Source organism: Pteropus vampyrus, unplaced genomic scaffold (assembly GCF_000151845.1).
Source record: "Pteropus vampyrus isolate Shadow unplaced genomic scaffold, Pvam_2.0 Scaffold1, whole genome shotgun sequence".
Lineage (NCBI taxonomy): Eukaryota > Metazoa > Chordata > Mammalia > Chiroptera > Pteropodidae > Pteropus > Pteropus vampyrus.
Window position 1 is genome coordinate 25,931,452 of NW_011888782.1, and position 15,634 is coordinate 25,947,085.

Sequence of the window (15,634 nt, forward strand, 5' to 3'; positions counted from 1 at the left end):
TTTGAACAAAGACAGGAAAGGAGAGAGGGCATAAACGATGCAGATGTATGAATTAAACATTCCAGGCAGGGGAAATAGCCATTTAAAAGCCTTAAAGTGTGTGAGTGCCTGGTATTTCCAGGAACAGCAAGAAGGCCTGTGTGGAGTACAGTGGACAGGAGACAAAGTAGGAAATGAAGTTGAGAGATAATGGGGACCAAATATGTAAGCCTTGTAGACCTTGGTAAAGACTGGCTTTTCTTCTGAGTGAGATGGAGAGCCTTTGCAGGGTTTTGAGCAGAGAAGTGACATGATCTGATTTACCTTTAACGATCGCTCTGGCTGCTTTGTTAAAAACAGATATCCAGAGTAGAAGCAGGGAGACCAGTTAGGAGGCTATTGCAGTAATCTAAATGAGAAATGCAAAGTAAGACTTTCATCAGGGTGGTGGCTGCAAAAGTGGTAAGAAGAAGTTGGATTCTGGGTGTAGTTCAAGGATAGAGCCAATAGGATTTCATGAATGATTAGATTTGGTGGTGAGCAAGAGTCAAGGATGACGCCTAAGATTTTTGATCCAAGCAAATAGAAAGATGAAGTTACTATTTCCTGAACTAGGGAAGAATTTGAGAGGAACAGGTTGAGGGAGGAAGACTAGGAGTTAAATTTTGGATGGATTGTGATCAGAGAGTGGGATATTGGTGTTTAAAATTTATGAAGAGGTATCGTTCTAAGTGATGATGACTCTGGGGATGGGTGTCCGAAAGGGGAATAAAGTGAGGTCATTATGAACGAAGGATTTAGAACTCTGGCGGTTGGAAAGTTAATGAAATCTCCTAGGATGGTCTACTAGGATAGTGGCCCAGGCAGAAGAGGAAGGGGCAGGGCCAGGCTGCTCTTGCCCTTAGGATACAAAATTTGAATATAAATGGTTGGAGATCACACAAATACTAGTTTGAGGTATACAGAATTTGAATTGGGTTCGGATTTTGAACTCGATGTATTAGATATAAGCAAAAAAATTAATTGATTAATTAATTTAAATTAATTCATTTAAAAAATAAAAAAAATAAGCAAGATATAAAAATGATTACTTTTTTTATTACATTACACACATTACACCAAAGATGACATCATATAATAAAGCTATTTGGAATACAGATGAGATAGATTTATAATCCTATTGTTACATGGATCGAAAACAGTGGACTGAAAAAAATTCAATGGATTTTCACAATTTAATCTTAATTATTGTATTAAAAAGTGTTCTGGAAAGACATCATGTTTGGTTTTAGATATGTTTAAAACTCAGTGATATCATTTATAACAACTCATGTAGCATTTTAGAAAGCATGACCCTGTGACATCTTTGGAAAGTTTTCTAATAGTCAAGGCAAACCAAGAGGTACCCTGAGCCCCATTTGCAGGCCACGTTTCCAAACTCAGTTCTTAACCATCACTAAAAAGAAACAATAGTGTGACCGGTCAGTCTTCTATAACTCAAGGTTTATTATACTTGAAACCAATATTTGATGAAGAATTTTACAGCATCATACCTGTGAGCTGATACATGTCACTTATGCATCTGAAGTCTTAAAGACTACTGAGATGATAATCCAGGTTGATGCAGTCCTGCAGATGTAGATGAATATATTTCTCTATATGTATTGAGAACTGATTTGAGAATAGAAAAATCAAGAAAGCTCTTGCCTGATATTGCCAATCAATAAATGAAGAAAAAATGATGAGATAGCTATATAATCCTTAAAAAAACTTGTTTTTGACTGCCAGTAACCCAGTCCAAGTTTTTATCTCTTCATAAATGCAACACAAGAAACCTAGATGTGACTGGCTCTTTATAATTAAGTATGTAATATTTAAATCTTCTTGTTTTGTGTAAATTTTGTGTTTGTGGTTGATTAAAATATTCAGTATACGTAGGTTCATCTTTTCATTCAGTAGGAAAATATAAATAATAGTGGTTGAATTCCTATCAAAGTAGCAAAGACCTTCCCAGACATGCATAATTCTCCTGCTGAATTGGAGATGATTCACTTTTCAGCACTTCACAGGTGTTAACTTGGCCAAACAAAATAGCTATATTATTTTTCATTCATTTTTTTCTGGGACAAGTTTTCAGTAAAATTGTTTTACTATGAAATATACATATGTAAGTCCATAACATGTCCATTTGAAAAATGGATTTGCAACAACTTCTGAGATGTGAAGACTATGTAATATATATGTTGTCAAAAATAACTGAGTTCCTCCTAACTAAATCAGGATGGGGAGGAGTTCTAAGTCAAGATTTCATGCAATACTGGATTGTACGAAAGGAGACCTGACTGTGCAGTGATGTTTCAATAAAATGGGTCCAAAGAAAAGTGAAGAAAGAAACCTACCCATCAATGATCTAGGCAACCCAAATGTGTGACCTCCTCACCGTTGCTTGGTGAAGAGGTCATCATGAGATACTTATGGCTCATGCCCAGGAGCTTGTGAGCAGCCGTGAGGAAGAATGGCCTCAGTTATTGGTCTTGCAAGAGCCCGCCCTGGCAGTGGTACCACTGCCCAAGCTTCTGACTGCACTGAGTGGCCAGTCCCAGGTCAGTGGTACTTTCCTTTCTGAATCAGTGTCAGCGCTGGTCCCTTAAATGTATGACTCTTCTTATCAAATGCTTTGTGAAGCTGCTGGTTAGCATTGTTTTCCTTTCGGTAGTCAATATTCACCACATATTCCGCCTTCTTATGAGAAAAGACAAAGAAACTACGGAAGATTACTCTCAGTACACAAGTTGAAGACATGATGACAGAGGAGGGTAGGGCTAGATCTTAAATCTAAATACAGGAGACTTAAGGTAAACAATAGAAAAATGTTCTTTATACGTGTAGCTCTCTTGCTAAGTGATGAAGGTAGTATTTTAAGAAAATAAGTCTGAAAGTAATGTATAGGAAGTATCAGGGGAAAATGAGGGTTACAGAGAGCTGAAAATTACACCAAAAATCTAAAAATTAGTATTTTTGCATCACCTTAGAGTTTTCAAAGAGTTTTGGCACACACATCATTTAATCTGGGGTGAATATGAAAGATGGTATCATGTTGAATTCACACACAAGGAAACAGGAACCTAGAGGAGTTAAATGACTTGCCCAAAGTCACACAGCTGTGAATGACACAGCCAGGATTCCCAGCTGTCGCAACTGACTCCAGTTCCATTGCTCCTGACATGATCGTATCTTGGGTAAATGTGATCGCAGGAATAGAGAGTGAGGGACAACTCAGAGAGATTTTGAAATAACAAATGAAAGAAATTGGCAATCGATTTGGTGATAAAGAAACAGGGGAAGAAAAGGTAATTTCTAGGTTTCTAAAGCCTGGAAAATGGTGAAATTAATAATATCAGCAGCTAATGTTGGGAACATACTTACTAGGTGCCAGGTCCTGTGCCAGGTTCTTTGCGATACTGCCTCATTGAATCCTCACAGCTTTGAAGGGCAGGGGTATTATTACCCCCATTCTACAAGGGGAATGCATGAAAGTTGTTTTCACTTTTAGAGGGGGGAAAAAACATCCAAGATTTGCTCCAAGAACAGAGAAAGCTCGACTGGACTCTTTGGCCTTTGTTGACCGTCCTTGAAACCTGAGTCCTAAGGCAGTGGTCTGGTGTTCTTATGTGTATGGACGTAATTATGCTGCCAGCCACAAAGTAATCAAGCTGGGCCAATGGTAGTTATAATGTTCGCAAATCCAGCACTGACAAACTGTTTAATGCTTCCTGTGGACTTTGTCTGCCATTAAAATAGGCTGCACGAAGCAGTTGCTTTTGCCTTGGCTCTAGGCTTTAAGATGGTCAGCCAGGTAATCCAGGTACATAGATAACAATGCTTTCTTCTTCAGATATTATTAAAAATGAAAATAAGTATAATTAACTTGACTCAGTATAAATATTGCATATATGTAAAATATACTATTTAGACTAAAACTCTTAAAAATAATTGCTTTCTTTCTTAATTGCTATTAGTTACTTTTACTTCTTAATTGTTATCGATCACACACACACACAAAACCAGCTTAAGCCTGGTTTTCCCAAGGTTAACCAATTCACACATTTCTACCTTGTCCTGCCTGAGCCTCTGTTGGCGCATAGGGTTTATCTGAGCCCCTGATTATCCATACCTCCCTCTAATCTTTGAATTGTTCTGTAACCTTATTTAAAACCCAAGAAAAGACCCTTCCCAAATTTCCTTCTTTCAGCCCCTGCTTCCTCTTCCTTACTTGGTCAGGTAGACACAGGAAAAGAATTTTCATATCAAATGAAGTAAATAGTGTACGAAAAAAGTCTCAAACCTTTTTCCAAATAGTACTTTACAGCTCAAACTGTAGTTTAGGCTTCAAACTGTATCTCTTTAGGTATCTACCTGCTAGTTATTTAATCATTAGGCTGCCTACAGCAGTCTCTTAGCAACTATAAATGTGGAAAACTCTTAACTCTTCTTTGATACTACCTGTTTTTAGAAGTTGACTTTCTTTTAAAAGACTTGGAGTCATACAAGCGAGAAATGTCAGAATTTAGTTCTTTTTAAAAATAAATTTAAATAAATCATAACGCTATTTTATGGGGCTCTAAAGTGGTTTCTTCCCAGTGGCCTTTCTTTCACTCTAAGGCTGCATTGGAGACTATGCTGGTGGGGAAGCTCTGTCCACTCCCAGGGCAAGGGGTCATGGCTGTAAGTGTCTTCCTTCCTGCCTCCCTCTAGGATTGTGAAGATGTCCAGTCCCAATCTGAATATTGTGACCTTACTGGGCAGTTGTCTGACTTATAGTAGCGCTTATCTCTTTGGGATTCAAGATCGAGATGCGTCCATGGGAAGCTCAATGGAAATTCTCATTCAGGTAAGTGAAGTCTTGAAATTTTTGTTTTGAATATAATGCCAAAGTTTGATAATTTTTTAACCAACTGCACCTGTGGGTGGTGGTTACCTTTATCTCAGTCCACGCGCTCTGTGGACTGAGGCTTTGCAGATCAGAATGTGTGGAGAATGACAAAGGTTCCTCTCATGCCTCTTGTTTCTGTCCCTTTCCACCTGTAGGTAAGACTGTCTGTGCTGTGCATTGGGACCTCTCTTGTGTTTGGACCCATTCTGGGGAAGAGCTGGCGACTCTACAAGGTGTTTACCCACAGGGTCCCAGACAAGAGAGTGGTGAGTAGGCAGCAAGTACACACTGCTTGACTGCAGACGGCAGCTTCACTATTCATTAAAAGCTAGAGAAACATAGTCCAGGCACTCTCTGGACTAAGAAAGATGGGCCTAGAGCTGTGAGCAAGGGAGAGGACACCCATTCGGCAGATAATATCAGCCTAGAAACTACCTGGCAGCAGATCTCCTTCATGTCCCTGGTATCAGTTGTCATCCTAACCACATTCCCCATTTTATCAGGTTCCCTCATAGAGCTGCCTCAACCTCAAAGTTTATCATCAAACTCTTTATCCAATGGCCCTGCCCAGACCCAATATATTTCTCAATTGGAGTTTACTTCTCTGGAATGGTGGGTTTTGTTTTTTAGCAAACATTATCGAATCATGGTGAATATTTATCAAAAGCTCAGCTGCGAATACCCATACATATGGAAAAGATCGCCTAAAGAGCAAGAAGTTCGTCCATCCCTCTAGAACACTGGTTATTAAAGAGCTTTTATTAAATAGCTTTATTGAGGTATAATTGACATGCAATGAGCTGCACATATTCAAAGTGTATGATTCAATAAGTTTTAACATTTGTGTACACCGTGAAATGTGCTGTATAATCCGTAAAAGCTTCCTCATGCACCTTTTCCTCCCTCTCCTGTCCAATCCTTTCATCCCTGTCCCTGTTCCCAGGCAAGCATTGATGTGCTTTCTATCACTATAAATGAGTTTGCATTTTTCCAGAATTTTATATAAACGGACTCATACAGCATGTACTTTTTTTTATGTCTATCTTTTTTTGCTTGGTGTAATCATTTTAAAATTCTTCCATGTTGTTACGTGCACTGGTGATTCTTTCCTTGTTATTGCTGAGTAGTATTTGAATGTGTAGACACACTACAGTTTGTTTATCTGTTCACCTATTGATGGATGTTTGGGTTTATTTCCAGTTTGGGGGAGTTATTAAAAATAAAACTGTTATGAACATTAATGTACAAGTCCTTTTGTAGACATATGCTTTCATTTCTCTTGCATAAAAACCTATGAGTAGAATGGTTGGAACATAAGGTAGGTGTATGGTTAACTTTTTAAGAAGTTGCCTGTTTTCCAAAGTGATTGTACCATATTACATTCTCACCAGCAGAGTCTGAGAATCTCTTTCCTCTGAATCCTCACCAACATTTGACTTGATTGGTCTTTTTTATTTTATCCATTCTAATAGATGTATGTAGTAATATCTCACTGTGTTTTAATTTGAATTTCCCTAATGCAATATTGAACATCTTTTCACATGTATAGCTCTTCTTTGATAAAGTATCTGCTCATTTACCACACATTTTTTAATTTAGTTGTTTGTTTTCTTATTATTGAGTCTTGAGAGTTCTTTTTTTTTTTTGTAATTCTGAATACCAGGCCTTTATCAGATATGATTCACAAACATATTCTTCCAGTTTGTGGCTTTTCTTTTCCTTTGCTAAGAATGTCTTTCAAAGAGAAAACATTTCTAATTTTGATGAAGTCCAATTTACCTAATTTTTATTTTATGGATCATGTTTTTGGTATCAGATCTAAGAAACTTTTGCTTAATCGAAGGCCACAAAAGGTTTTCTCCTGTTTTTACTTCTAGAAGTTCTAAGAGTTATAGGTTTTACAATTAGGTCTTTGATCTATTTTGAGTTAATTTTGAAATATGGTGTGCTGTAGAGATGAAAGTTGATTTTTTTACATATAGATATCTAATTGTTCTAGCACCTTTTACTGAAATGACTGTCCTTTCTTTACTGAGTTACCTTTGCACCTTTGTTGATACGTAGATCTACTTATGGATCTACTCTGTCTCATTGATGTAGTTGTTTCTTTTGACACAAATATCATATTATCTTGCTTACTGTATTTTTATATTAAATTTTGAATTAGAGAATATTAGTTTTCCAACTTTGTTCTTTTCTTTCAGTGTTGTTTTGGCTATTCTAAGTCCTTTGAATTTTCATATGGATTTTTGAATCAGTTTGCCAATTTCTGCAAAAATCCTACTGGGATTTTGATTGAGATTATATTGAATTTATAGGTCAAATGGTGGAGAATCTACTTCTTAACAATGTTGTGTCTTTTAACCTATGGACACAGTATATTTCTCCATTTACTTAGATCTTCTTTAATTTCAGTAATTTTTATTGTAGTTTTCAATGGAAGTCTATGACATCTTTTATTAGATTTATTTATAAGTATCTTATATTTTTATGCTACTATACATGTTACCGTTTTTTATTTCACTTTCTAATTATTTGTTGCTAATATGTAGAAATACAATTGATTTCTATATGCTGACCTTGTTTGCTGCAACCTTGTTAACTTATTTATTCTATTACCTTTTTTGTAGAGTCCATCAGATTTTCTACATGGATTATTATATCATCTGTGAATAAAGACAGTTTTTGTCTAATCTTTTGTATGATAGCACTGGCTAGAAACAACAGTACAGTGTTCAATAGAAGTTCTGTGAGAAGACATTCCTAAATTGTTCTTGATCCTGTGGGGAAAGCATTCAGTCTTTTACAACTCAGTAAAACATTAGCTGTAATTTCATTGTAGATTCCCTTTATTTAGTTGGGGAAGTTTCCTTCTATGCCTATTTTGTTGAGAGTTTATATAAGGAATCGATGTTGGGTTTCGTAAAATGCTTTTTCTATGTCTATTGACATGATCATATGGTTTTTCTTCTTTAGTTTATTCATATGTTGGATTACATTAAGTGATTTTAGGATCTCAGACCGTCCTTGAATCCTGAAACAAACTCCACTTGGTCATGATGTGTTATCCTGTTCTTATATTGTTGGATTTATTTTGCTTATAATATGTGTATTGACATTCATAAGGGATATTGCTCTGTAATTTTCTTGTAAAATCTTCTGCTTTAGTATCAGAGTAATGCAAGCTTATCAATTGAATTGGGAAGTATTCCCTCCTCTTTGATTTCTGGAAGAGTTTGTGTATAACTAGTATTCACCTAATATAAGTACTTTACAATAGTATGCTTCTCTTTCTTACCTTCTCAATCTTTGTGTTATTATTTTCACTTTTGCATGTTATAAGCCCCACACAATTATTTTTTGTTTAAAAATGAGTTATCTTTTAAAGATATTTAAAAAATAAAAATTGATCCCATTTTTTCCCATGAAGTTAACATTTCCAGAGCTCTTAATCTCCTTGTATAGGTATTCATACGATATTATTTTCCTTTTGCCTGAAGGATATCTAACATGCTAATGCTGAATTTTTTCAGCTTTTGTTGATCTGAAAAAGTCTGTATTCCAACTTTGTTTTTGAAAGATATGTTTTGCTGGATGTTTTGCTAGAATTCTAGGTTGAGGTTTTCTTTTTTTTACTTTTAGTACTTTGAAGATTTTTCTCCACTGTTTTCTCACCTGGCCTGGTATCTGATGAGAAATCTGATGACTTGTTTCTCTCTATATATCTTTTTTTGCTGATTGCTTTGAAGTTTTACTTTTTATTACTGGTTTTGAGCAGTTTGGTGAAGCAACTGATTTGTTTCTATCTTACAAAGACCATGAAATATGTAACTGCTTGTGCTTCCTTCTTTTCATTGGTTGACAAAAACTCAGATCCACATTTCTGCCCCAATTCATGGATGTTGTGTAGTCTCCTCACCTGAACCTTCATCATAATTCTCTTTATTTTCTCTTTTCATTAATATTTTTCCTTGTCACTCTGTTGCAGGCTATGTATTTTCTTAATTTTATTTTTGTAGTCACAAAAGTAACACATTTTCTTTGTATTAGGTCAAGTGATTCATATAAGTATAAAGAAAATGCTAGTAATACTTTTCTACCACTCTTAGCTCTCAATCCCACCCTTCGGGTTAATGGTTGTTAATAGTTTTATGTGAACACTCCCACATCTCTGTGTGCTTGTATAAATATATCTAGAAATAATAGAGTATTTATTTTATAAGACCTTTGAATATTTTGTGGAAAAATGCAAGATACAGGAAAGATAAGCAAATGGAACTCTTTAATGGTGGTAATGATGATATAGACGTAGAAAACCTTGTAAATATTTAGTATCTGTTTCACCTTCGAAAGCTGGAAACGAAGCTTTTTGGAAGTGTTCACCATCGAGCCTATTCATCAGAATACTAGCCCCTGTGTCTTATAGCCAGTGAGCTAAGGAAAATTATGACCTTGACTCTTTTACAGATAATCAAAGACCTGCAGCTGCTGGGGTTGGTGGCAGCCCTGGTGATAGCTGATACAATCCTGCTCATGACATGGGTACTGACTGATCCCATCCAGTGCCTCCAGATTCTCAGTGTCAGTATGACGGTGAGGGGCCCAATCCCTGGAGAATTTAATTCCTGAACTGGGGGTGGGGTGTTCTGGCTTCCGTGGTACATGGGGGTCATTCTCCCAGTTGTATTCACTGTGTGGTCATCCTCCCAACAAGAAGATAAGTCCCAATAAGAGGGAGAGTTAGGAACTGTGGCTGCCATGAATGCCTTGCTCCTTGTCTGCAAGGTGTGCCACTATTCCCAATGCTCCTCCCACTCCAAGTGCCTTCTAACAGCATTCACTGAGATGTCAGCACACTGGATCTGCCAGGCAGTTATCTCTGCTTCCTCATTATCAATAATGAGAACTTTCAGCTATAGGAAGTTGCCTTCCCCTAATTGATGAGAAGTAAAGGTACAATTTCCAGGTGGCCTTTGGAGTCAGTCAACCCTGTTTCAAATCCCAGCTCGACCACTTTCCAGCCACTTGACCTTAGGAAAGTTATTTAACCTCTCTAAGTCTCAATTTCCTCGTAGACAAAATGGAGATAATAATACTACCTATTTCTTAGGGCTCTGGTGAAAAGTAAGTGAAACAATGCAGGTCAAGAACTCAACCGTGCCCAGTACATAGTGTTCAATTAATAGGAAATCTATGTCTCCAGCCTCACAATGGACTGAGGGATACAGTGGAATCTTGACATTGCAGATTTAATATTTCAGGTTTCAACTGTTAACAAATAGCAGGAACATGATGTGAAATAATTTGTAATTTTGCTGATGCACCAAAATTTGGATCATTATAGTAACAAAGTACATAATGGGATAGACCCTGCTGTCACCAAGCATCCACCTGTCAGCCCAACCTTATCATCTTATCCTCCAATGAAGAGTCCCTCTCATTTAGATTCTAATGGAGTCACCTAAATTTTATAGCTTTTATATATTAAGGAGGAAATATACTGTAGAGGAGTTCATGCTCCAGGATGTTCACAGGGATCTGCTATGTGTTTCTGGCAATCGTGCGTACCCTCAGTCCTGAGTCTGTGTCCTTCCTAGGTGACAGGAAGAGAAGTGTCCTGCTCACTGACCAGCACACACTTCTGTGCCTCCCGGTACCCCGATGTCTGGATTGCTCTTGTTTTGGGATGCAAGGTTGGTAACCACATCTCCTTGGGATATAGTCTGTCGCCAACAAAATGGATATGAAGAGGGAGTTAACAAAGTGATTTCTGCAAAAAAAATATTGAAACCAGGGGAGACATCCGTTGCCACTTAAATCTCAAAGTCGTGACCCTTATTATTTCTCTTTATTTTTTGGGGGGGGGTCACTTTTTCATTTCTTTGGACTCCCTCATTTTGTCCTCCCCCAACTCATGTGGAATTCACCTACCATTTCTCCCATTTCTGGGTCTGGTTTTTAAAACTGGTTTGGCAATACTGGTTTTCTTCCTACAAGGAAGATTTGGATCAAGGTATCCCGCTGCCATTCACCCACCTAACTTTCTCATTCTGGTTAGAAGCAGGGTTGGCCCTAAGACAGACTTCAACACCCATGGTATCATTTGAGTGATTCCAGCTATATCACAGTGTCTCCCTTATTGCTATGAATCTGCCATCATTAGATTCATTTGTCTCTATTAGATGGCAAAAGTAGGATATTATTTCCATAGGGTGCGGGATACCTATACAGGGCACTAAGGGAGGTCCTTATAACCAACTATCCTATTAGCTGGTTTTCAGCTTGGAGGAACAGAGAATCTGGCTCTGGGGAGCATAGAGCAAGCCTGTTCCAATGAACGGGGCAAGCCTTGCATGGCAGAAGGCTGCCTGCTGACTATCAGGCTGGTCAACTGATTGCTAGAAGAGTAGGAGTTTTTCTAGAAATATGTGGTCTTTAAAAGTAAACGTCACTCACTTCGCCACCAGGAAAAAGTTCAAGTGGTTGCTTCTAAGAAATAGGTGTGGAGATAGGGAGGGTGGGGATAGGGAAAAATTGCTTTTTAATTTTGTGCATATATTACTACGATAGAAATGTTTTTAGAAGAAAACACTAGGAAGCAAACAGCTCTTGATCTTTAGTTTATTTCTAATGGATAAGAAAATGAGCTTTAGACTATGACAGAACAGGGTTTGAATTCTGACTCAACCCCTTCCTAGCTGACCCAGAACCTCATTTAACCTCTCAGAGCCTCAGTTTCCTCTTATATAACTTGGGGATGATGATAATATCCTTTCAGAACCGTTCTGTTTCAAAAGAGTTAATGAATGGTAAGAGTTTTCAGCTACTCCTGGCCCATAGTAAGAGCTCAGTAAATGTTAGATGCTATTATTATTAATCTTCTGCTGCTCCCCCAGACGGTTCTGAAAAACTGCCTCTCCCAGTTCCTCGAATCCTCATAGAAGAGCATATCCTCCCCAGCACAGAAACTCAGCGCTGCTCCCCTAACAACTCACTTCACAGATCAACTTGATTTATTTTCTCCATTGCCTTTTATATAATCCCATTTCCATTTTATTTCACTGTAATATCTTTCTGAAGAACAAAGAAAGAAAAGAGGGAAAGAGTGCTGAGGATCAGAAACTGACTGAGCCAGACCCTCGTGGGCTCCCTGGTCCGCGAGCAGTCCCTGAGGAGAGCCCAAATCTCGGCATTAGGTTCCGGGAGCCCCCACCTGAGTCTGTCAACTGCCCTCTATCCCACACTTCTCAGCAGTGAAGAATGACATCCAAGTACATATGATTCACTCAAACACGGGTCATGGATGTATAGAGGCTTTATTCATACCTAGTTCCCTTCTGGTAAGAATTTTAATGTAATTAAGACATTTTAATAGAATCAGATTTGAAGATTTCAAAATTATGAGAATTTCATTCACTTTTGATTAAATTGCTAGTAATCCAAATCTGCCAAATGCCACCTGATGGCATCATCTATTCAAAAGTCAGGCCCCACTGGCCTCCTGACTTGTCTGTCTTCTAGTCATTGAAGATCTCAGGGTGGCCACGTTTGGCCCTCAGGCCCCATTTGGGACACTGGGCACTGGGGGCACCCATAAGGCATCTCTGCCGTGCTGACTCCTAGGCACAGCCAGTCCTCCTCAAAATTATCTTTAGTGCTGTCTCTGCAGGTGGAGTTGGTCACATTGTGGGATTTCGGGGTTACTGGCAAATGCCCTGCTGGTAACTAACCTTACTTTCATCGTTAGTTCTCCCTCTGAATCCCCATAGTTCCCAGCCCACCTCATCTCCCATGGCATCTTCACATCCTGTGGTATAAAACACAAGACATTTGCGTACTTGCCTTAAATCTCCCTACCAGACTGAGCTCTTTGAAAGGCAGGACCATGACTTATTTCTCTTCGTAGCATTGTTTTCTGCCCTACACCTAGCATGACACTTTGCACGTAGTCAGGGAAAAATGTCGTTCCTATATATTATGTATTATTATGTGTTAAACCTGTCTATTATGTATTATTGATTAAAGCTTTGATTTCTGTTTAAATGCAGCTTCTTCCAAGAGAGGTAGCACTTTAAGGTGCTGTGAGTCATTTTCTTCTTAGTACAAATGAGAAATCTGAGAACAAGTTTATATTCATGGGAAAGAGGAAAGAATAGGGCCCTGGGTTCCCAGTGATGGGGGCAGGGAATGTCACAAAGAGGGTGAAGGGTGTAGCTGGAGCCTTTGCTGCCTGTGCCTGCCCCACAGTCTCATCTAGGTCCCAGCCTGCCTTTGTTCTCCTCTGTTTCCACTCTTCATCTCCCATAAACACCCACTGGCACAGAGCCGCTGCTAGCCTATAGAGATCCTTTGTATAAATTAGAAAAAGGCACCCCTTCTAGGCAGATGCAATCTTGCAGGTGCAGAGCTTGGCAAGCAGATGGTGCCTTTGGGAAAATTAGAAAAAAGAGCCCTTTCCTTGGGGCTCTAGCCCTGGAGAGGCACATGGCTTGACAAACAGACCACAGGGCTCTTTCAGCTTCCACATGGCCTTCGGCTCCATGCAGTGCAAAACCACACAGTGGATGCGGCAACCCTCACCACTAGTAGCTCAATGTGCCTGCTACCCTCCTAGTGCCCTCAGCCTTTTCTGTAGGGCTCCAGCCCACCTCCACCATCCTGGCTTGTGCCTTGCCCTGGCAGAGTCATGTCTGATGGCTGACTTGCTGACTTCCAATAAACTAATTCTCAGTGCAGGAGAGGAAAATAGCATTTATTAAGCATCTACTTAATAAAGTAAGGGACTACCCTAAGCTTCCTTTTGTGTCCGAGTAGATCCTCATAGCAAACCTTTAAGGTAGGTATTATTATCCTTACTTTACAGATGAGGAAATTGGCCTCAACCCTCCTACTCTTTGACCTCAAGCCTGTGATTCCACTTTTCTGAACCCCCGGTTCTCCCCTCCGCCTCCAGGGTCTACTGCTGCTGTACGGTGCCTACCTGGCTGGCCTAACTGACCATGTCAGCTCTCCTCCTGTGAATCAGTCTTTAACCATCATGGTTGGGGTCAACTTCATGGTGTTGGCTGCTGGGCTTCTTTTTGTGGTCACCAGATACCTGCACTCCTGGCCCAACCTGGTCTTTGGCCTCACTTCCGGAGGAATCTTTGTTTGCACAACCACAATCAACTGCTTCATCTTCATCCCCCAGGTATGCTCTAAGGTGGATTTGGCAGGGCTGGTCCTCCTAGTCACTCCAGAGGCTTTGCTGGGCACGATAAATGGCTCGCTGTGTTTTCTGTTGAGACTTTTGATTACCATTTACTGAAGAGTCAGAGGAAAGTAGGTTCCAAGCGAGCTGGCTCCCTCTGTTCTTCCTTCCTGGTTCTTCTGAAGGAAGACATCTCTGCTCCTGGTCAGCAAGGAGGGCAGGACAGAGCGGTAGATCCGTGGCGGCAACCTGCTTCCATTCCTAGCAGCTGCCTCGCAGACCTGCTTTTCTACCCACCCTCCAGTCTGCTTCGCCCTTCTCCAATCCCTTCTTTATCTTGATAATATCACTCTTTCACTAGCCTGGGAGAGAGGAGACTTTCTTTCTTTCCTATTTGGGATTGAGAATTTATAGGGGAAAACTCATTTGGAACTTTATGCAATTTTAAATGCTTTTTCTTTCTTTTTATTAGCGGAAAATATAGAGCATTCCTCTTCTTTTTACAATATGGAGAAATAAAATCTAAATAAAAAAAATATGTGTTTCATATTATGGAGATTATGGGGGAAAAAACAAATGAGAGAGGAAGATAGAAGCAGAAATGTCCAGACAGCAAAGAGGACAAAAGAGAGTTGGAGGAAAAGGCAACGAATCCATAGGCTCCTAAAGGAAAGTGAAGTGAACTTATTCATGTTATGCCTGAGGGTACCACTGAGCCACCTACATCTGAATTAATGAACTTGGCATTAGATACTTCTCCTGTTTCCCTTCTAGTTCTCTGTTTCTTTCCTTGAGCCCTCCCTCATCCCACTACCCCCTCAAGACTTCATCCTGGTTCCTATTCCAGCTTCTAGCTGACTGTGAATGACTTCTCCATGAGGGCGCTATCTGATAAAGCATTGGCTGATGGAGGGTTACAGTGTACTTATAAAAGGAAAGAGTGCACTTTGTAGCATGATGATATGACACAAGAATAGATCTTTTACTCTTCTTCCGTTTCATAAATTCTCATTAAAATGATCCAAAGAGTAAACAAATATGGAAAAATCTGTAGCAGCGGCACTAAAAACCAAGGATGGGTATTGCCTCTGTGCCAGAAACTAGAGGCATTTTTGCTGAATCTTTAAAAAAAAATTTTTTAACAGATTTATTGAAATATAATTCATATACCACACAATTCACCCATTTAAAGTGTACAATTTAGTGGTTTTTAGTATGTTAACAGATATGTGCAGTCTGAATCTTAATGTTATGAGAACTGGTTGAAGGAAGCCATTGAGAGTTGAGTCTTATTTGTCTGGAAAATAAAAGAAAAGGGCTATGAAAAGCAAGGGCTGTTCCACTTTGGGAGCTGGCGAAAGGGGAGTGGGGAGAGACCTTTTGGGAAAACCACCCCTTGGCCCTGTGGTCAACATTGTTGATTGGTAACCCATCCACCCATTGCCAAACCCTTTCTTCCCTGCTCACCTCCACAATATAGGCTGAAAGAGCTAAACACTTGCTTTTACAGCCACCTTATAGCTAGGGGTGCC

The 15,634-nt window shown here is 39.2% G+C and overlaps 1 protein-coding gene across 1 annotated transcript in view; it reads left to right on the plus strand.

Moving 5' to 3' along the window:
- The window catches only part of GPR156 (G protein-coupled receptor 156), a 79,781-nt gene that overhangs the window by 53,539 nt on the left and 10,608 nt on the right, over positions 1 to 15,634 (plus strand). Inside the window, exons 5-9 of the mRNA XM_011373747.2 lie at positions 4,735 to 4,870; positions 5,068 to 5,178; positions 9,380 to 9,505; positions 10,510 to 10,605; positions 13,866 to 14,102. Of these exons, the coding sequence (XP_011372049.1) occupies positions 4,735 to 4,870; positions 5,068 to 5,178; positions 9,380 to 9,505; positions 10,510 to 10,605; positions 13,866 to 14,102 (706 nt within the window). The remainder of the gene's footprint in view (positions 1 to 4,734; positions 4,871 to 5,067; positions 5,179 to 9,379; positions 9,506 to 10,509; positions 10,606 to 13,865; positions 14,103 to 15,634) is intronic.